General features: G+C 41.0%; 2 protein-coding genes and 1 long non-coding RNA gene across 6 annotated transcripts; 1 reads left to right on the forward strand and 2 right to left on the reverse strand.

Annotated features, from left to right (window-relative positions):
- Window positions 1–259: 259 nt before the first annotated feature.
- Window positions 260–6,617, reverse strand: LOC129585738 (nitric oxide synthase, endothelial-like). Its single transcript, XM_055478557.1, has 20 exons — window positions 6,612–6,617; window positions 6,256–6,359; window positions 6,037–6,194; window positions 5,782–5,891; window positions 5,524–5,668; window positions 5,323–5,461; window positions 4,864–5,012; window positions 4,690–4,794; window positions 4,312–4,483; window positions 4,174–4,234; window positions 3,965–4,098; window positions 3,514–3,798; window positions 3,193–3,413; window positions 2,632–3,115; window positions 2,155–2,423; window positions 1,427–2,028; window positions 1,278–1,365; window positions 990–1,219; window positions 687–916; window positions 260–559 (listed from the first exon to the last, which is right to left on the reverse strand). Exons 2-20 carry the CDS (start codon window positions 6,355–6,357, stop codon window positions 491–493), a joined length of 3,753 nt encoding a protein of 1,250 aa, XP_055334532.1. The 5' UTR covers window positions 6,358–6,359; window positions 6,612–6,617; the 3' UTR covers window positions 260–490.
- Window positions 6,618–6,781: 164 nt separating this feature from the next.
- Window positions 6,782–10,731, reverse strand: LOC129585739 (uncharacterized). Of its 4 annotated transcripts, none has more exons than XM_055478561.1 (9): window positions 10,527–10,731; window positions 10,052–10,081; window positions 8,869–9,095; window positions 8,482–8,673; window positions 8,186–8,389; window positions 8,010–8,101; window positions 7,808–7,905; window positions 7,496–7,619; window positions 6,782–7,257 (listed from the first exon to the last, which is right to left on the reverse strand). In XM_055478561.1, exons 1-9 carry the CDS (start codon window positions 10,580–10,582, stop codon window positions 6,898–6,900), a joined length of 1,383 nt encoding a protein of 460 aa, XP_055334536.1. In that variant the 5' UTR covers window positions 10,583–10,731; the 3' UTR covers window positions 6,782–6,897. The 4 variants fall into 4 exon arrangements, with proteins under 4 accessions (XP_055334536.1, XP_055334534.1, XP_055334533.1 ...); XM_055478559.1 differs by lacking the exon at window positions 10,527–10,731 and adding an exon at window positions 9,232–9,782 and having other exon boundaries at window positions 10,052–10,074; XM_055478558.1 differs by lacking the exons at window positions 10,052–10,081; window positions 10,527–10,731 and adding exons at window positions 9,232–9,782; window positions 9,874–9,994.
- On the forward strand, window positions 10,511–11,584 carry LOC129585740 (uncharacterized). Its single transcript, XR_008690061.1, has 2 exons — window positions 10,511–10,755; window positions 10,821–11,584. It is a non-coding gene; the product is annotated as an uncharacterized LOC129585740 (long non-coding RNA).
- Window positions 11,585–12,170: the final 586 nt, after the last annotated feature.

Genomic DNA, 12,170 nt, shown 5'->3' on the forward strand with positions numbered 1-12,170 from the left:
AAAACTGAACCGTATTCACTTTTAAAAAATCATTTGTATGGCATGTTGTGGTTAGCAGTTACAACTGTTACGAAAAAATACTAGGTAGCACAGGACACCCCGGTTACCGGTCACTGAAACACGATGTCATATGATGACCAGTGACCGCCCAAGTACTTACTTACCTGTGCCGGCTGTACGTACATACTATGTAAGTACATAGTTCGCTCTACTTTATGAAGATATTTAATAAAGATATTGATATAAATATTGACCAAATTCTGGCTGACGGCATGCAAATGAAACAGAAAGACATGAATCGCAATCAACATTTTAACCCGGATAAAACCCACAAAAAACAGAACGAATTCGGTCCAAAGCATATACGTAGAAATTAATTCAATAAACATGGGTTTTCCAAATTAATTAATTCAATAAACATGGGTTTTCCAAATTAACGAGGCTGAATCAGATCCAAGTCACATGACTTGCAGTTTAAACCGGGTCCCTTTTAAATTCCGTTGCTGCTGTCTTCATTCGAATTCAGGCCGAATACATCCTCGTGGAAGCGATTTTCTTCCTAATAAAGTTCCAATAAAATATTATAATATTATTATAATTAATTATCTTTATGTACGGTACTTTGCAACTTGCAATACTTTACAACGCGCCAAAACACTACGCTTTGCATATGGGATTCGACTTACGGTCATTTTAACAAGGTATTCCTTTGCTTCCGCTTCCGATATTCCCCCCTCTTGTTGAAAAATTTTCAACAACGCATTCTGAACGCCAGTTACCATGCGAACGTCACCGCAGATATATATGTGACCTCCCATTGTGACGCACTGTCTATAAACGTCTTGAGCGTTTTGGCGCAATAGATCCTGCACGTACACACGGCCTTTTCCAGCTTCTCGCGAATATGCCTTATATACTGGAAAAACATCAAAAACTACCGCTGCCATACGTGCTATTATATTATCACGTCTACGAACGCGCTTTCTTACCTTTGCGAAGTCCGCCACACACGACAGCGTTTTCCAACTCGCCGGCGTAAAAATCATCCACATCCGGTCGTCGGCAGCCGAAATACAGCACAATATCTAGAGGAGCTTTACTGGTGACACTTTCAGCTCCAAGCTCTTGCCAAAAACTGCGGAAAGGGGCGATACCGGTTCCTGGTCCGATCAACATAATGGGTGTAGTTATAACAGTAGGTAAGCGGAAATGATTTGCTCTGGAAATCAGAATTTATTTCATCAAACTAAAGAAAACAGAGCAAAAAGCGAACGTACACTCTTGTTGCACAAGGAACGATGTCTCCGGGTTTCAGAGCGGTCCAAAATTTTGAGCAAAGTCCAAGGCGAGGGAATCCAGACGCATCTAAAAGCCAATGGCGATTAATCCATACATTACACAAAATGATTCATCCTTCCCAACCAACCGTTACGACCAAAGACGATCACATCCGCAGTAATGTGCAGCTCCCTCGGAAAGGCTTTTCTTGAAGAACTGACAGAATAGTATCTGGCTTCCAACAGCGGCAACTGGGTCAACAACAGTGAAACGGGACATTTGATATTACTAAACTGTTGCAATGTATCCAACAGTGTTGGATAAGATTCCGCAATCCAACCGGCATATGCGGTGGAGTCTGTTGCAATAAGCAGAAGTTTTTCCCGGTCATGGATGTGCTTGGGATCCAGAACCTGCGCCAATTCCAACAGAAAAGACTGACTGGGTGCTTGGGCGATATCCAAGAAATATGTCAAAGCGAAACGGACGGACAACGGTCCCGGCAGACGGTTGTGGTCCATCCATTCTGTGCTTGCAGGTGATCCTTCAATAGCTGGCTCCAGCTGCATCATAATGTCGAACGGATTTGCTGCAGAAGGGCTAAGTTCACCTAGGTCCCAGATGCAACGATCCAGAATTTGGGATACAATATCTTTAGAGTTAGAGGGGAAAACGAGGACATGATCGCCGGGTTCGTAAGAGAAATTTTCACACCGACTAATGTCCAGCCGTATTAGCAGTATCTGTCGCCTGCAAAAAAAGCGACAATAAACTGCGACTGTCACTACGTGTGTATCTCGCTTTTGAGAGTTTGTACACAATTTTAAATTTTTTGCCCGACAGTAATTTAACTTGCTGCATGTTAAATTCTTATACCCGGCATCAGGTTGAAGCAACTGACGCACTTCCAGGCATAGTGCTCCCTGCACGTTCTTGTGATGCAGAGAAGAAAGACCACCGAGTAGTTGAGAAAGATTTCGAGATCCTGGACTCAAGACATTAATGCTATCGGGCAGCTCCACAAGTTTTCGCTTTACAGGAGTGCCACGAAATTTTGAAGGTGACCATAATGTTGACATCTGCACGTGTCCATGCGGCAGTTGCAGAGCTTTTCTAATCTGGACGTCGAAACGCCGCGTGCAAATCTAAAGGTATCGTAACAAAAAGATGCTACACCAGTACAATGCCTCTTTCCAGCTGAACAAAAGAAATGCGTGCTCATTCTGTGCACCCGGAGAGTAGCAATAGCCACTAGCACAAACCCGCAGATGAAAGCTGGTACTGAATTAACCATAACAATTTAGCACTAAATTTTTTATTAACAGGCTGGCAGTCATAAAAAAGAGAACTTACCTCAAAAATTTCTTGCTGCCACTGTTGGAAAGCTTTTTCCTGATCCGACAGTTCGTCCCCAGTTTTAAACGACATTAACCGCTCAGCGCCCAAGTCGCCGAAAATATTATTGACAAATGCAGCGAAACCACAAAATTTCGGATAAGCAGATGACCCTAATCCAAACACGGAGAAACAAGTGTTTATCATCGGGAATTCTTCATTGATGTAATTCGGATTCAGTTTGGCTGGAGCTGATCTAACGGGTCGGGAGTTCGGTGACCACTCGGTAGCGCCGTTCACCTGTGGTGACCTTTCAGGTGTAGAAAACGAACTGCCACTAGATGTATCGGAAGTGTACACCATGGATGGTCGTATGATGTCGAAGACAGTGGATAGTGCAGGATGAATTGTTTGCAAAAACGGGGACAAATCACCGGGCAAGGCATCGCTAATGTTTGAATAAAAAACACGCATCCGCAAACCTTTTTCGGATGTCGGCTCCCTGAAAACAGTACAACCTTGAACCTACAGTACGAATTCCAAAAACATGGTGTTTAACTCCAGCTTAATCGTTCGTACTTTTCCCATAAACTGGGGAATAGTGAAGAACCAGTGAATGAATTAGAGCGCCGCAAAGCTTTAGCACCAGCTGCCAGAGAGGCCATTTTAAGATCAAACAACTGCTGAGAGAATTCCTCTCCCATCGCTGGAGGATCACCATTGCCGAATGTGGAAGACACAACTAACACAATGGTCTCAAAACGAAGTTCATTCGCATCATATTCATCCATTCCAACTAACTGTAACATACACAAATCCATTATAATTTCGCAGTATATCGTGGCTTTCTAACTCAATGTTTGCAAGAGAACCCTATAAGCTACTGGAACAGGCACGCACCCGCACGTTGAAAACTTGGCGGAACAATTGCGCCAATTTAGATGCAAATCGTCGAGAACGCCCAGATTGAGACCCATAAAGTATCAAGACGCGGGTGCGTCGTTTGATACATTTCCGCATAATATACAATCCAGCGATGATAATTCGTACAAGACCCTTGAACGTCAGTTTCTTTCCATTTTCCCTGGTGGAAGGCCCATCCAACACACCGTGCACCACGATTGCGGGAAAGCCTGTCCCTTTCCCCAAAAATAGTGCATTGTTTTCAAGATCCCACGCATTTTCCTAAAATCGATTGCAAGCAAACTGATTTAAAGAATACCACACCATAGCGCTTAGCTGCAATCTTAAATATATGTTGAGTACTCTTGACGACGAGTATAACTGCACACAAACCGTAGAATACCCGAACCCGAAAGAGCGAAATTTAAGTTAGAGTACTGTCACATACCTGGTACTCAAAAGAAGGTAAAAGTTTATAATTCAACATCTCTTGATGGAACAATACAGTTAGATTGGTAGCAGATGGAGGAACTATCCACACCCAGTCAGCTGGACATCCACCACGAATCTTCGTTTCGTTACCTGCGTTGACAAGTAAACAAATCAGCGAATAACCTACAACAGTTGTGTTTTGAAGGGCTTACTACAGAACCTTACGCAAATGATCCTCAAAAAGTTCACAGGCTTTGTGATGGTCGATCATTACCACACCCGCTTTCTGCAATGCATGCCGTATCACTTAGCTATGAACTGGACACCTAATCCAGGAACAAACTGCTGACTAAATCAGCCAACCTGATAGCTGTGAATAACGGCAACGATCATTTCCGTTTGGGCTTTTTCCTTCCACATGGTGCTGCTTCGTGAGCAGTCCAGTCCCAGTTTAGCAGCAATAGTCGGTAAAACGTTGTACCGGTTTTCATCACAAAGGTCACGGCAAGCAATCTCTGTATCCATATACCATCCACTACCATAGCCGAAGAAAATAACAAGAAAATACGGTTACTTAACTAATATACCGTATTGTCATACAATTAAAAAAAGGATTCAAAAATAAATGTTATGCAAAAGAAACTGATTTTCGGTAACCTTCCAAGAATTCAGAAGTACAGTTAATCCTCTGTATTGAATTGGATAAAATAAAATAGTAACTTGAATAAATAAAATACATACTTGAAAGCACAAGCCGGAAATTTCAGACCACCAATTTGCAATTTCATGTTTGAAATGCATGGAACGGCATACCATTTCAGATGCATATCGGAAAGGAAGGAGAGTCTGTAAACAATCATCCCGAGAATGTGCAAATGGCGGTAAATCTGAGCGCAAGCGTAACAGGTAGCTTACTCCGGATGTGTTATGTTCACCTCCATAATAATATCCTTTGGCACATCAAACAACACAGGTTCCTGTCCGGCAACTTGAATCACCCAAGGCAGAATGTCAAATTTCCCATGCTGATTGCTTGGAGAAATCCAACCAAAGTCCAAACAAATCTGCATCCGCAAATAAACATAACGCACAAAATAGCGGATAACGAAAACTTGCCATGATAAAATGAAGAACAGTTAGAAAAGGGTATCTGATTTTCTAATAAGTGGTTTAACTATGCCATGAATCTTTGGTGGCATTCAAATACGTAACTCATCTGTCAGCGATCGTAAGATTTTCCAAAACTCGCACTTGCTTCCCTACATTTCGCAGTGACATACTAAAGTGCGTTTCAGTCTCGCGTACGGTAACTCGAATTTTTTTTCTGTTCGTAACACAATCATGGGCAATATAAAAATAATACTGCACTCGTACCTGCGTAAAGCTCTTATTTTGGGGATCACCGATTATGCCGTTTTGTGTTCCATATCCCGCGTAGGATATCAGTTGCGAATTCCAGATGCGAAAATCGGGAGTATTTGGCACACTGGGTGGAAAAAGTGTGATCGTTGAACTGTAAGCCAAAACAGATTTACTGCAACAATGCGAAATGCAATGCGGAGAGTCAAAACACACCGAATATTCCCGTTATTCGTGGCAAAGCGCAAATGATCGCACAGCATCTGGAATATTTCCTGGCTAGTACGCACGAACCGACCATCAAACACTTGCAACTGGTTCCAAAACATTCGTCCAATACAACGCGCAGCATTACGCCAAGCTAATTGTAAGAGTATTTTAATTATCAATAATCCATCGGCAAGAACTGACCACTTCAAACTGGCACAGTCTCATTACAAAAAGTAACACTGACACCAAGGTGACAGAGCCTACCTGTTTTGGCGCCGAATGCTAATTCGGTTTCTTTGAGCTGATATGTTCCGCTGGACACAATCTGGTTGCGAACTTCCTCCCATCTTGTGAAATGCGCAAAACTGTCTTTACTAAAAATAGAAAGCTAAATATTTTACTTGAAATCTTCTTTCACAAAAAGCGCGGAACACAGTTAAAAAACCCACAGAATGAAAATGCAGATCACACTGCTTTCGTTTTATCTTAAGTTAAACCGTTAAAGTACAAAATTCTTACCGCTTTAACGATGTGTAATATTGAGCAATGAAGTCCTCGGCCTCTCGCAGTAATGTTTCCTCATCGTGGGAGGTCGAAGGTGGTGTCGACCGCAGTCCACTTGCTTTATCTGGACGAACAACTGATCCAGAGCAATATGAAATAGAACATTCGGTGCCCTAAAACCCAGTAAAATTATTGTTCCATCAACCAGGAAGAGTTTGCCTAGGAATGGCTAACCGACGAGGAAGCCTGTTGGTGCAGCGTATCCGATAAAACCGTTCCGTCCAGATGGTTTTTCAAATGGATCGCATGAGAAGCGGACTCCCGTGCTGGATTCATGGCTGTGGGCTTCTCAAAATTAATACAGGGAAATCAAAATCAAATTAATCATAATATCTTTCCAGAAATAACCAAGTAGCCAAAAAACCTGGCATTATATTTACTTGTCAGAAAAAGAAAGTATTTCGCAACCAAATCCTTTAAAACAACACAAAGTGAGTGCGAAATTCAAAATCAGTAAAGTTCCACTGAAAAAAGGCGACTAAAATGAAAAATTAGTAATATGTGGACGGCGACCATAACGGTCATCGCACCTTTTATCAAGCCACGCCTCCAGCCAGCTCCTACACATGTAGTCCTTTAACGGTATAGTGAATATGCTGTGACGTACGTCAAAGAATGAACCTGATGTCCAGCTCCTAACCTAAACTTCTCAAAGTACGTAGCCTGTTGCTGTTCGCGTTGGTGTTATGCATTTGTGACTTTTTATTTGTCCGAAAGAAATTTGCCAACTTCACAAAAACATTAGTCACCCGTAATCTAAATGTTTTACGGTGTAATAACTGAAAGACAGTATCTATATGCACGAGATCCACCACACTATGCCTTGTGTTCACAAGGTAGCGGCAGGCGAATTTCGTGGTCAAGGCAAGTTAATTTAGCGTCAATATTGACATGTCCGTAACCTTCGCTATCTATCTCCTTCCGCGTAGGACGCATAAGTTCCAAGTACAACTGGCATATTTCAACGGCATGTTTACGACGAGCAGGATCGCTGATGTCGTGGTAGATACTCTTAATGTAACTTATGAAGTCCAGGTGTTTGTTGTCCGGTTTGACCGCTTCGGGGCTTCCTTGTTTAATAGTATCTTCCATGCCGCCGACATCCGGCAAAACCGGCGCGCGGCGTTTCGATTGCCAGGCCGATTGAAAGAGATGGAACGCGACATGTGTGTGACCCTGCAAAAAGCGGTTGTTCCAGTTTGTTTTGAGACAACAGGAATACGTATGAGCAGGCTTCCGACTTCGACTGCATGCACGACAGAGCTATGGGAAGTGCTGCTTGGGATACAAATTTCCTACAGCCTATCAGCATCTACGGATTATACTACTTATTTTAACTGGACTAATGAGTTATACGAGGAATTTTCTTGAAATCACTTGTGTTATAAGGAGTCTTTTGCAATGCTTGTAGTACCTGCTGTTCATAAAGCAGAGCAATTTCGCGGTAGGCTTTGTGCAACTGATGTGGGTTATCCTCAGCTTCTTGACTGTGTATGTATCGCTTCATTCGAGCGGTAGATTTCTCGTAACGATTTTCACTACAACGTTTAAAAAGTAACTTGAATACACAATGCAGTTGTTTAAAACGCACATTATCTCAAAGCATATTTTATGTATAACTGTCTTTGCTTTGTAATTCTCATTGTCCGTTTTTTTAAACTTCAGTGGAATTTGATACAGTAATAATATTATGCTTGCCTACACCCTGTAGCCTGCTCTTTCTTACCGCAGCAACAGAAGCGCTTCTGCCCAGTCCATAAGGTTTTCCATTGCAAAATATGCATTGTTTTGCTTATCAAGTGAATTTCTTAAGTCGGCTAAAATCTAAATCAAACATAACTTCAGTGCTTCAGAAAACGCAGGAAAGAATACTCGTACTGTAATTTAAGCGAGCTCAACATGCAGTCCCAGTTTGTTAAGTACAGTACCATTCGCGATCCTTCGACATCCAGCCGATTGAGCAGAAAGCTGCTTTCCACCAGACAACAGGCCGCAGTTAGCCGCATCCGGTTGTTTCTAGCTACAATAATATGGGATAAATACAACTTTTAACCGATTAACGCTTTATTTTGAAATCACTGCTGTAATTCTTTTCCACACGTACTATGATCGGCCATTTTCTGGGCTTTAATGTAATATTCCTCAGCTATAACGGGAAAATGTTGCGCTTGCCCCCATCGTATGTATAGATCAAACAAATTCCTCGCGGCGTGGTCAGCCAACAATATTTCATTGTCCAGTGTCCAAGATTTTGTCTTGCTCAGGAAGTATACGTCAATATATAGTTTGAAGAATTCCACATCCTTTTCTGTAAAAATGTTTCTGTTAGATGATACACAAAATATTTCTGAGCAAAAATAGACTGGATTTGATGACTGGTACTGATATTCGCCACCGTACCTTTCAGCTTTAGGTGATCAGCTAAAATACATGATGCCACGGCTTGACACTTTCCGCCGTCTTCCCGACACTTTTTTGACAGTTTGTGTAAGTAATACTTCAGAGTCTCGAGCACAATTTCCACGTTATGGGGATGTTGGTGGTATTCTTGTATTAAGCTGTAGCAAGTGGAAAAAGCGGAATCATGCAAACCTAGGTTGGAGAAAGAACAATTTTGAAATCGTATTATTTATTAATACGCAGTACGGGAAAATATAGCTGGTAAAATTTATTACAGTACGAGTAGTGCGAGTGCATCAATAATATCTAGCATGCGATTACAGATTGAAGGAAGCACAACGAACTACTGCGAAAGTGCATAAGCTCAGTTAAGCTGCATGTATGTACCATTTTGGCTGAGGAACTCTATTTGCCCGAACGCATCCCCAAGCTGGACTAGAAGTCCTGGTTCTTTTTTAATATAAAAATCTTTGTCGGTAACAAGGTTTTTGGTATGTAGTGCAAGATATTGCCGTTGATTTACAGATACCATCTGGAAAATCTGACGGAACGATTCAGTCAATCCACGCTTCAATAATGACGAGAAATACCTCACCAAAGGATCGGACATATATCTGAAACAACAAATTTTCGTCCGATCATAGGTCCACAGAGCTTTGTACATTCAACACCCTTGCTGTTTAGTACCGGTTCAAAGTACAGTAATTTTCCCGCTAATTCCGTCTCACGTGTGACCTTTCTGGCACTTACGACATACTTTGCATCGGAGCCATAAAAGCTGCTGGCTCCTCTAAAGCGGTTTCAGGATTTTTATTTCCTTTTTGATACGGGCCAAAAGTTTTCAAAATTTCTTTCCCCGTTTGACTCTCACCGCTATCGCCTTGCGACTGCTCCGTAAGACCATCATTTTGATCAGTGGATGCGTATTCGTCTATGTCAAAATCGCCTTCATCATAGTAGGCTCCTATTATATTCCCCTCGCTAAATGTCCAGTTTAAAAAATTTCTCTGGGAAACAAGAACCTCTTCGTCTTGGTCCTGTTCTCTTATAAGATCAAGCATTTCTAGTGGAGGAGTCACGGTTCGCAGTGCTGGTTTAGCATCGTCACAAATATTTTCTGCTATGCCAACGCTATTGCGTAACAGTCCGAACAAGTCATATCGGCTGGTGGATCGAATTGCGGTGTCATTAATATATAGATCATTTTCTTCATCATTCCAAGCTGCATTAGTCGATGAATTGTCGTTTAACGAGAAATTAAATTGACTCATGGACCTCAACATTATAACTGCTTCGTGTTTCTGTTGAACAAACTCAACGTTAGTATTCCGAATTTATTTGTTTTATAAATAATTCCAGTTTCCTATGCTTCACATTATTTTTGTTATTTACAGTGAGTGTAGTGCAGTAATTTCACTCAGTCCTGATACGTGGGAATGTAGCCGGGCTTTTAACAATAAAACAGTCTTTTAACAATAACAGGCTTTTAACAATTAAACAGCCTAAATATAAAAAATGCTGGGGGTTTTATAGCTTGTTTTAACACGTTGAACCCGAAGTCGTAACTTACCGCTTTACAAACCCGTAACAGGCGTTACATCTGAAAAGTAACACTTGTTATATTGTACTGTACGTACTTATTGTACTGTTTGTCTTCATTATCAACCTTACTGGCGATGACCTTTGCGTTGTGCGAGTACGTAACTGAATATACACCGTTGCTTAGAAACTCTTCCTGTAAGTTGTATACTTATTTGAACTGGCAATAAAACCGGCGAAAACTATCTTAACAAATTATGTAAAATTTTTTCCTTTAGTTTTGTTAAGTGGTAAACTCCGTATCCATTCACAGGGAACAGAAGCCAGGGACTGAAAAGCTAAACAAAAAAAAACAGAAGCGAGGGACTGATTAATACAGATCTGTACACAAACTTTAGAAGGACGAATCACAGTACCTCTGTATTAACTGTTACTGGTAATGTGCTAAAAAAGCACTTACGGTGCACGATAACAATTTTTTAACTGCACGTATCAGAATTACTTACCTTCGCACGTTTGCAGTAATTTTTGTGGTGTTTGTGTTCGAAACGTAGTCGCACATCAAGAAAAAATAATAATACCGCACAGCACTGCATGAATAAAAGATGCAATATACATAGACGAAAACTTGCGATACCTATTTTGCTGTAAACTGTGTATGTAGTACTATATTGTACTTGCACTTTTGGGGATTTATATTATGGTATGTAGTAAGGGCAACTCGCGTCGAACTGCGTAAGTATCTGAAATAACCACAATATGCTGCTGAGATTTGTTAATGGAAGTTGATTTGTTGTTAGTACAGCCTCGGCCCTCGGCGAAAGCTTAGAGGATAATTCTGTGACTGAAATTTTTAAGAGTCCTTCATTCTTACACCTTCAGTTTTTATTATTTTGTGCATCCTCATCTTTTTTCCGCATCACCGGAAATAACCGTATGACATCAAATGCCGGAAGAAAAGTATATATCAGAACAGCAAGAAGCCGAAATCAAACCATTAATGCATGCTCCCATGTCCCAGAACAAAGCACATACGTTAAAGCAAATTCTGTCTCAACGCCACTATGTGTTTGATTCACCAAAAGACGACGTCGTGCCTGAAATGGGGCTTGTTCAGAGCTGTTTTCCCTGGACGAGGATGACAAAGTCGAATGATCGGCGGTCAGAATTTGATCCTGATTTCAACATTGGGACTCCAAAAAGCCGCTTTGCTATGTGCAGCATGCGCAACTGGCAAACCGTTTCCGAAAGGAAATGGAAAGCAGTTTGTTGCTTCTGTTGTTCTTCGCAACCACCCCCATATTAGCATTTTCAGTTCTTACCGGCCACGGAGATTCGTTAATTGAGTCTGTTACGCAAATTGTTTCGAATCCGAACGATGATCAGGAATCATGCAAAAGCACAGAATGCTGGACACTTTGAAAACGTTTTCTTCTTCAGTTCCCGCCGGCCTTCATTAATGTTTTCGTGGATATTTAACATGTTTTAAAATAGCATAAATTTTGATTTTGCATCGTTAATTCAACTGATGATTTGCAATCATGTATTCAAATTATGGCCTCAACTCTGTATTTTGCTGCAGTATGCTGTATAGCGTAGGTTCTGTCGATTCCGGTTATGACCGCAAAATGGCAGCGCAATTCAGAACTACTGTAGTTTTATTGGCAAATTTAAGCAACATGAACATGTTAACTTAATTTATAGGCAACACCACTAAAAAATACTAAATAATCATCACAGTAATTAACATATACACGTAGCATAACGCAACTTACAAGTAGGCATTAGTGTGACATGTATGGAGAAATTAATATGTTTGTACGTGTATAGGTGTGTATACAAGCCAAGGCCATAAGTCAGGATATTGTACAATAAAGGATAATAACAAATCAGTTATTATCGAAAATCAACAATTTTTGCAAATCAAAATCTGTAAAGATGGTTGGCTTACGTTTTTCACGTTAATCGACCGAAGCGTAGCGAAGGTCCTCTAATTCACAAGTCAGCGCCAATGCAAAAATGTCTGTGTCCGTTATGAAAGGTCGTTAGGAAAGGTCATTACAAAAATAGTGCTGGCTGGTTATGTTGCTATGTTAAAATCAATGATAATTTACTGTTAAGGGTGCTACTGGTAGGACGTTAAAAATTAG

Source organism: Paramacrobiotus metropolitanus, unplaced genomic scaffold (genome assembly GCF_019649055.1).
Source record: "Paramacrobiotus metropolitanus isolate TYO unplaced genomic scaffold, Prichtersi_v1.0 Parri_scaffold0000018, whole genome shotgun sequence".
NCBI lineage: Eukaryota > Metazoa > Tardigrada > Eutardigrada > Parachela > Macrobiotidae > Paramacrobiotus > Paramacrobiotus metropolitanus.